We start from the raw sequence: 10,000 nt of genomic DNA, 5'->3' as shown, positions 1-10,000 counted from the left end.
CCTTCCGGCTCGGGCGCCAGGTGAACCTCGCTTCCTTGGGATTCGTAGAAGAGGATTAAGTTGCCTTTTCTTTTTCTGATTCATTTACCTCTTATCTGTCTATTCTTATATATCAGGATCCCACTGAATAATGGAAGATATAAATTTCGGTTTCTAGGGGCGACCTTTAGGCAGCCATACACCCACTGGTCTCGCGGTCCACCACACGCTGCTGCCGGAGCGCCTCTCGCGCCTCGGCTACTCCACGCACATGATCGGGAAGTGAGTTGAGGTCGAAATCTGATCTCGTTTTTGGCCAGTTCCACGGAGAGTAGAAAAATAGGTGCTTTCTTACAGCCTCTCTTTCCATTTAGATAGATGAATAACCATGATAATCCTTATAACTATTGTCATATATTCCGCAACAGGACAACAGTTCCAACAAACACGTTCTATCTTTTGTTAAGAATCTTATCTATAATCATTCAGACAAAGACATACGCAACAGGATTTTCATGTCTATTTATGCTCAATATTCCTCTTCGATCTTCTGCGTCACTCTAGCTGCTGTATCATTTCTCTTGCTCTACTCTCTGCCTCTGCCCCTTCCCCCCCCTCCCGCAGGTGGCACCTCGGCTTCTGCGACTGGGCCTACACGCCGCTCGAACGGGGCTTCGACACCTTCTATGGCTACTATGGAGGCTTCGAATTCCACTTCAATCACACTGTCACCAGTAAGAATAATTCTGAAGCGGACTAATTTGGTAGTGTTCAAGATGTACTTGTGTCCGTTTACGGGCGCTGCACACACACACACACACACACACACACACACACACACACACACACACACACACACACGCACACACACACACACACACACACACACACATACACACACACACACATTCTTTGAAAACCAAAGATAAAGAAGTGATCAAAATAATCAGCGTGCATACAGACTCAATGGTTTATAAGCAATGTTACCAGATTATGAGCAACTGCTTCCCTCCGCAGACGGCTATGACTTCCGCGACCAGAGAGAACCGGACTTCACGGCGAACGGGACATATGCCACAGTAATTTATCTCCCTTTCGTTAAATTCCAATTTCCAAATTGCTAATAACCTCTTGGTATAAAGTTATAATACTAGTAAATAAGGAAAACAAAAACAAACGGCGTACTGTCGCTAATTCAAATGAGTTGGTGGCAACAGCAAAAAGAGAATCCAAATTCCCTCTTGACAGCACCTGTTCGGAGACCGCGCCGTCAGGATCATCGAGGAACACCAAGGCAGCGACCAGCCCTTCTTCCTCTACTTGGCTCTCCAGAACGTCCACAAGCCTCTTGAGGTGAGGGCCTAGGAAGGGAGAGACAGAAAGGGAGAGTGAGATGTAAAGGGGGAATGAGAGAGAAAGGATGGAAGAGAGGGAGTGAAGGAGCAAGGAAAAGAGGAAGGATGGGAGGAGAGGGAGGGAGGGAGGGAAGGGAGGAAAGGGGAGGGAGAGTGGAAGGAAAATGAGAGGGAGAGGGAGAAGGAGCAGGAAATTGGCAAAGCTTATGAGGATAATGTTGATAATGAAGATGAAAGAAAAAAATATATTACTTGAACGACAGTAAATAACTGCACCAAGAATAATAACGAAAAGAATGAAGGTTGCTATGGTGATAATAACAATGTCAATCATGACAATAAAATCACTAAAATCATAATAATGAAAACAGCAGTTATTTACGTATCGCAAGTATTTACATTCTTTGAGATCCACTTCAACCACAGTAGGCCATAAACGTCACTCCCAGTGTTCTTGACTACCTCCCGCCCCATGTATCTGTCCAAGGTTCCCGACGAGTACCTGGCGCACTACCCGGAGGACCTCGACGAAGACCGGCGACTGCTGCTGGGGATGGTGACGGCGCTGGACGAGGCGGTGGGGCGGGTTGTGCAGGCTCTCAAGGACACGGGGCGCTACGACAACACGGTCATCGTCTTCTCGTCGGATAACGGCGGCGTCGGCATGAATGGGGGTACGCGAAAATTTTGCGAATTTAAGGTTGAAGTAAATGATGATGAGTGGACGTCTGAGACAGATGGAAATACATGTTCAATAGAATCAAGACTCCATTAAATGTTACTCTATTCCTAATTTACATTTTGAGGTCAACAGCGTTTGTATCGCTTATAAGTTTATTATATTTCTATGAATTGTCAGAAGTAAGAAGATACTATGCGAATTGTTATGCGAATGTAAACATACATAAACAAAGAAATGTTACACACACAGACACAGCATACATAATCAATGTTATTTAGAAATATTAGGCATATCCATTCCCGCCAGAGAGCAACCGGCCTTTGCGAGGCAACAAGAGCTCAGTGTGGGAGGGCGGCACCCGCGCCGTAGGATTCGTCCACAGTCCCCTCCTGCAAGAGACTCCACGAGTGCACTCTGGCCTCCTGCACATCACCGACTGGTACAACACCCTCCTGGCTCTCGCAGGGGAGTCCTTCCTGCCTGACAACGACGGCTTCAACCAGTGGGACTCCCTGGTGGATCCTTCTGTCGAGTCACCCCGAATCATGTTCTTCTACAACCTCGATTATGATCCTGAAAAAGGAATGCTCGGCGCCCTTAGGTGAGGCTCCTTCCTTTCTGCCAGACTAGCCATTGTCTTTCTCTTTCTTTATCATTTCAAATAAGATACATTGTATACGAGTGGTACTATATAAACATTTTATTTTTGCTCAGACTGAACGATTATAAGTTTGTCGTGGGCGAAGAGAGGGATTTAGATCCCGGAGAAGAACCTGGACTCTGGCTGTTCAACCTGACAGGTAAGATTAATTATCTCAATCGCTCTGTGTATGCTATTTCTTTCTCTTATCTATCAATCTATCTATCTATACCCCCCCCCCCTCTCTCTCTCTCTCTCTCTCTCTCTCTCTCTCTCTCTCTCTCTCTCTCTCTCTCTCTCTCTCTCTCATGTGTGTGTGTGCTTAAAAACGAGTAGCTTTGCATTCATGTCTCCGCGCGTACCTTAATTCCTGCCGCTCCTCTCCCCTCAGTGGATCCGAACGAAATCATAAACATGGTCGAGGTGCAGCCTGCCTTGGCCATGGCCATGGAGATGCTCATGCTGGAGGAGCTTCCCAACGTGGTTCCCCGAGACGAGCCAGACAACGACCCGGCGGGCGACCCCTCCAACTGGGGCGGCGTCTGGAGTCCAGGCTGGTGCGACGTCCCCTGAAGGAGGCGGGGCGTGGCAGCTGTATGGGCGTAGGAGGAAGGCGAACACAGCCTATACTTACTATTGGTGAACTAAGAATTTGGATTTTGATGGAGTGTTCGCAGACGAAATTTAAATAAATAGTTGATATCCTGACCTGCTTATTATTCTGATGCATTTCTCATATTAATTAATAAATGTCAGTTGATATTAATTATTCGAATTTTATGTTGTTAAGATAGGGGATCGTATACAAATACATGCAATGGGATACACATGCTTTGATTATTTGCCATCTATTGCACAATATGAGGATGGTGACATATTCAATTTAGTTATTTCCTGTGTAACATCAATATGTAGATCATATTTCATCATATGTATCATTAGAACACGACCTATCTCTTCATAATTAATTTTTCAAAAATGGTTGTAGAATTTTCATTGGAAACGTAAAATTCATTTCATTAATTCTTACAATAAAATTCTGGACATGTGAAAAAAAAATCAGCTCTCCTTTCAGATAACCTCCATGAAAGTTTTCATGTCACAAGAAGAAAAAATCCTTCTGGTACTCATAGTTCCATCCCCCCAAAAAAATTGCACCATCGACTCCAAAACATTGGCATAACATAAAATTAAATGGTGTTTTAAAAATGTGAAAGGATGTAATCTGTCTTTTTCTTGATCTTAAAATATATGTAATTCGACTCTTCTGTTGAGTAACTGAACTGTAACCTAAACCACATAAACAGTTAGCCCAATAACTGTCATTCAATCTTAGCAAACATTGTATTTGGTCTGCCATTGCCAACCTCGGGCTAACTAACAACAGGCCAGGACACTTCATGGTGAAAATGTTTCCTGCGTTTGTGCAATAACACAAAATATTATCATCGTAACATAGTGATGTTGATATAATATTGTGTTTAATCACTGACTAGAAAAAATACATACATGAAAATAAGTAGATAGACAGATTTAATGATAAATGGATAGATAAATAGATAAATCGACAGATAGACAGACAACAGGCAGACAGACAACAGACAGACAGACAACAGACAGACAGACAACAGACAGACAGACAACTGACAGACAGACAACAGACAGACAGGCAGACGGACAACAGACAGACAGACAACAGATAGACTGACAGACAGACACCAGGCAGACAGAGAGACAACAGACAGACAGGCAGATAGAGATAGACTGACAGATAAACTGATTGACTGGTTGATTAATTTACTGAATAAGTGATTGACAGATACATGTACAGAAGATATATGTATACATAGGTAGATAGCTTCAATGGAAATTACTCTATATGCAGTCTCATTGTGTTATTTCCATACATAAGAGGCGGGAACTATAAATAACATAAATTTCTGTGTCTGAATCTCAACTTTTCACAACATAATTTTATAGTTACGTGTGTCAATGACAACTACCGATTGGTATAACTGATTCTATCTTGATATACATGTCATCTCGCAGCACAGAACTCAAACTTTAGTATAATAAAAACATGTCTCATCTGCGTGATTCCTCGTGAGTTTATGCATGGTGGACCGTCTGTGAGCGTTGCCTCCATGGTTCATTTTTCACTGCCTTTGGTCGCCTTCTTAGTATTTATATAAGCACATAAATATAGATGTGTCTATATAAAAATGTTTATATATTTATATTTGGTAATTTTCTATATTACCTTCGCCTCGCCGATATCGACGATTTTGGTATCGTTGGATTCCTCTCACTGTCCACATTCCAAATATGTAGGTTTTATTGCGCGGAAACCCCCCGTTAGCGAGAAACTTGGCCCCGATTGCAAGGGAGGGCATGGAAGGTTCTAGAGAAAGACACGATTGTAGTATAATCAGGATGAACAGAGTATACCATGAACAGAAGAGCGCCCTCGTCAGCGGGTTTTGCGCCTCTCTCGATGTTACGCCGATGGCCTCATGGTCGAGTTTCCCGTCCACTGGAACCATGATTTTCGAAATCCTAACCGAAATAACCGTCGCATTCAGTACTTCTCCATGGCCGCCGCGATGACAGTGTGTGAAGAATGCTCCTACTCCGAGAGATTTTCTGCGCAAGGTAGCAACAAGTCAGGATGAGACGCTTGAAATGTGCTTTCGCCACGGCCTCCTCCGTCGGGAGAGAGCCTGCGGCAGGTGCGGCCAGCCAGCACGCCTGGACATGAAGCAGAAAAGGTTCAGGTGTGATAGGTCCGTGGCGGTCAGGAAGCAGAAGAGGCAGAGGTGTGACTGGTCCGCTTCGATGTTCGTGGGCTCTTTCTTTGAGCAATCTCGCCTCGATGTTGAGACCCTGCTGATCTTCGTGATCTTCTTCGTCCGGGAGAGGTTCACGTTCCGGCTCATGCGGCACGAGCTGGGAGTGAGCTCAGCGACCTTCACCGACTGGTCGAGTTTCTGCCGGGAGGTGATGGTTCACTGGGCTCTTGATCGGCAGGGTATGATCGACGGCCAAGGAAAGATCGTCGAGATAGACGAGAGCAAGTTCGGGCGCCGCAAGTACAACGTGGGCCGAGTGATTGACGGGTAGTGGGTCTTCGGCGGCATCTGCAGGGAGACGCGCGATCTCTTCCTCGTCTCGGTGGAGGATCGGACCTTGCAGTTATTAAGGAACGGATCGCCCCGGGGTCGATCATCCTCTCCGATTGCTGGAAGGCCTACAACTGCCTCTCTGACGAGGGGTTCGAGCACCTGACCGTCAACCACTCGTACCACTTTGTAGATCCGGACACGCAAGCTCATACGAACACGATCGAGCGGCAGTGGAGGGAGGCTAAGAGGAAGGTACCACTCTGTGGCCACAGGAAGAAGCACTTCGCAGGGTACCTGGCTCGGTGCATGTTCCTCATGCACTACCAGGACCTCAATGTGAGGTTGCACCACTTCCTGTGTGCTGCAGCGTCGCTGTATCCTCCGGCCTAGGACCTCCTGCCGGACGCACCCCGCCTCCTTCAATTTCTGCGTGAAGGGAGCACCCTCTCTACTATCGGCGGCATTTATCAATCAGGTTAGTACCTTAAAAATCCTAGGTTATTGTAGGTTATCGGCTCCGCGTTTAGTTCGTGTGCGCTCTATCCTGCCGTGAATACGTGGTGGAGATTTTGTTTCCTCGGCGGGGGTTGGGGGGTGGCTGCACATGGAAAGTCATGTGAGTAACCATGGTTATTTTCGCTGTGGATTATATTATTAGGGTAATTTTCTATATTACGTCCGCCGCTCCGGCCGCCACTCCGACATCGTCGCCCCCGATATAGGGCCCAAGTTTGCCGCTAACGAGGGGTTTCCGCGCAATAAAACCTACATATTTGGATTGTGCAGAGTGAGAGGAATCCAACGATACCAAAATCGTCGATATCGGAGAGGCGAAGGTAATATAGAAAATTATGTTTATATATTTATATTTATATTAGTACAATTCCTACATAAGAAAACTGCAATAACTTGAACTTTAACTCTTGCGCCTCCTCAGTCAGTCGCTCGCATCCCCTGCTTTTATCCCTCGGGGTGAAGGTACCTGCCGCGGGGGAGGCACTGATCTAAAAAAAAGAAAAAAATAAATAAACGAGCAACTATTGTCTCTGATACGCAAATGTTGAAGCGCATTTCTGACAGTCGCCATATTGGAGGGCCTTAAAAGCAACAAGATACACTGTGTCGCACTACACAAAGAATGTATATTGCAGGCTGGGTATTAAGGAAGGTTGATTTGTAAAAGAAATAAATAATATATGTTCATTGCATTGCATAGAAACGATTACAGAACAGTTACTACCTATAAATGTGCAGAACACAGTGAATTGGAAAAGTTTTATATGGATTTATGATGAATTTCCTAAAGCCCGAAAGTTTGTTGGACAATTCTGTACAAATACAAGTATACAAGGGCCACAATATATATTTACTTTAGAAGGGATTTATGTTCTGTTTACCAGTGTGGTTGAATTTTTGATGTAGCACCCAGTACTCTCTAAATATTCTGTTTATATTCTGCTTTGTCTCATCTGGTAGTACTGTTACACAGCGTCCAGAAAAGTACTCAACTTTCCTCCGACCAATGAAAGAAAAATGGAAACCTTCCTCTAAAAAACAATGAAAGAAAGGCGTGGTTCGGGTGTCAAAAATTCATTTCTTCTGTTTTCAACTACCTTTTGCATGGTCATTGATTGTGCAACCGCCACCTTTTATGGGCTCTGCTGTGAGCACTACACATTTTTCTTTATATAAGAAACCCAGTTATAAGAAACCCAGTATGCAGCTCCTGAAAAAAAAGAGAAACTTGAGTGCTGGAAAAAGAAATTATCTTAAAAACTCCTAGTTAGGCTTTCTTGTAATTTATATATATATCTTTTTCTTTCTTTCTTCCTTTCTTTTTTTACGAAGTAACTCTTTCTTTACAAGAAGTCAATACATCAATTATCAATTTCTCTTCGTTGAGAGCCAAAAAGTAATCATTTTTTCCTTAACCTATTACCGTAAATGTAAGACTTATCGAGCAGGAAAACGAGAGAAATCTTTAAGAAACTGGTAAGGAACTTTCAGCACTCCAAAGTGAGAATTATTAAGAAACTTTCAGTACTTGCCCGAGTTGCTAGTGTACTTTCCTTTTACTACAACGTTAAAAAATAATATCTAATATTATACTAAATCTTTGGTATAAGGCAGGCCCTTACAAGTGTTATACCTTTTTTAAATAAACTAAATATTATAGTTTCAATTAGCACAAACCTTTATTTGGTCTACTGTATGCAGTTTGGCAAAATTGGTAGCTTTTAAACATTATGATAAATATGTAATATGTATCACGATTTGTAGAGATTTCCATGTAGACTATCATTTAAGCTTTTGCGACTTTGGGTGCAATTTTGAAATCCATTTATATCTTTATCTGTTTATCCAAATCCAATTTTGCTCAAGTAGGCCTACTTTTCTATTTAAGGCCTCAATACCCCCTTTCCTTTATTAACACAGCTGCCTAAGAGTTAGCCCAACATGAAGCGATTTAATAGAGTGATTAAATCGCTGTCCGCAGTCAAGGCCCTGTGACATCAAGTTCCTGACAATAGAAACTCGATCCAATCTTTTTTTCTTTTAGATCAGTGGAGGAGGCAGCAGCGAGCAACAGAAAACGGGATGACGTCGCCTACGTTTTCTCGTGGATTTTTACTTCTTGTGTGAATATATATATGCGTGTGTGTGTGTGTGTGTGTGTGTGTGTGTGTGTGTGTGTGTGTGTGTGTGTGTGTGTGTGTGTGTGTGTGTGTGTGTGATACTACCTCGTACCTGAACAGATACAGTCATGAATGCATTTTAAGAGAAACTTTTTATTCTATTATGTAATTTCTTTCATATAAATATTTTCTTATATGAAATTTACAATGTGAATTTACACGGAATATTTGATAAAACTTTATCCACATTATCCTTGGACTTTTATTAGATTGTTCGTTTTTATTTTGTGATTTCCGTTCTTATATATTTTATTCTTCATTCTATACATTAAACTTTCATTAATCCATACATTGGCAAAATAATCTCTTTATTTGAATACATTCGGTGTTGAATAAGTTTGAGGAATCTCGACTAAAGTAAAAAAAGAAAAAAAAAAAAAGTATTCCGGTTAGATAACAAATGTCGATTTTTTATTTTTGAAATTTTCTGTCTATGAACCACCAACAACTACAATGTTCCTACAAAATTCCTACAGTACGTTATCAGGAGAAATAACGATATCAGAAAAACCCAATGCAATTCCTACAAAAGAAAACTGCAATAACAAACGAATATTTTCTCTTGCTATGAAGCATGGGCATTCCCTGTGTGCCTAGTATCCTGACGTGGCTCAGTTATTACTCTACTTTACTCGACTTCAGCATGAACAAACTGACACTTGTCTGCCCTGGCCATCAATCCATGTGGTTCTATGGACAACGTTATACAGCAAATTCTTTATACAAATTTGTCATTAATCATTGGATCTAAGTTCAACAAAGTAAATATTGCAAGTAAAATCACTTAAAGTATCATCTGGAGTAGACATAGATTCAAATCAAATACGGTTACATTGCTTAAGCACTTGGTATCTATTGAGAATTTCAATGTCATTGCTTTAACAAATCAAAATGTGAGTAACGGGATGTAAAAATATTCAATCATCCACAAATCTACCATGCTGTGTACTGTGTAATGCAACGGTAGCGTTCTCGTCTAGTTAACTTGCTGACCTGCGTTTGATCTTATGCGCTGCCAGTGGATGGTCACCGCGGCCATTCCTTGGACACTGGCGGTCCCTTAGAGGCAAATAAACAGTATGTCACAACAAAAAACAATATCCTTTGTAACAAATTCAATTAAGCTAAACCTCTTTAATCTCATTGTTTAATTATATAAACGAGGGAGAGGAATTAAGACAAGGTCAACACACAAAGGCCTAATTTGGATGTGAATGATTTCCATGATATCTTGCAAAATTTCTCTTAAAGATTTTGCATAATATCAGGGAAGAAAGGTGATCTAAGATGGTCGAGGTAATTAAGTGAGTTCACTGCCACTTCTCATGTCAGCAAGTGTGTGATCTGCGTTTTGTTGACTGTATGAAACATCTGTTTATGGTTATCTTTTTAACCAATTTTATTTAATGTCTTAACTCGATATCAGACTGATATATAAAATTGTTAGCATTTAAGAAATCAGAAGTGGTGAGAACCTCAACCTAGTTATCCTGTCCTATCCATGATCCATATTCAAAGTTTAATTA

General features: G+C 42.0%; 1 protein-coding gene across 4 annotated transcripts in view; it reads left to right on the top strand.

Moving 5' to 3' along the window:
• Positions 1–3,364, top strand: part of LOC113818036 (arylsulfatase B) — a 4,806-nt gene extending 1,442 nt beyond the window's left edge. For all 4 annotated transcript variants that reach the window (XM_027370159.2, XM_027370160.2, XM_027370161.2 and 1 more), the window contains exons 3-11: positions 1–20; positions 158–261; positions 604–713; positions 997–1,058; positions 1,228–1,332; positions 1,822–2,008; positions 2,323–2,617; positions 2,731–2,816; positions 3,048–3,364. The exon at positions 1–20 is cut by the window's left edge and continues 144 nt beyond it. In XM_027370159.2, the coding sequence (XP_027225960.2) occupies positions 1–20; positions 158–261; positions 604–713; positions 997–1,058; positions 1,228–1,332; positions 1,822–2,008; positions 2,323–2,617; positions 2,731–2,816; positions 3,048–3,229 (1,151 nt within the window). In that variant the 3' untranslated portion in view covers positions 3,230–3,364. The remainder of the gene's footprint in view (positions 21–157; positions 262–603; positions 714–996; positions 1,059–1,227; positions 1,333–1,821; positions 2,009–2,322; positions 2,618–2,730; positions 2,817–3,047) is intronic.
• Positions 3,365–10,000: the final 6,636 nt, after the last annotated feature.

Source organism: Penaeus vannamei, chromosome 32, assembly GCF_042767895.1.
Source record: "Penaeus vannamei isolate JL-2024 chromosome 32, ASM4276789v1, whole genome shotgun sequence".
NCBI classification, from domain to species: Eukaryota; Metazoa; Arthropoda; class Malacostraca; order Decapoda; family Penaeidae; genus Penaeus; species Penaeus vannamei.
This window is presented reverse-complemented; position numbering and strand designations above follow the sequence as displayed.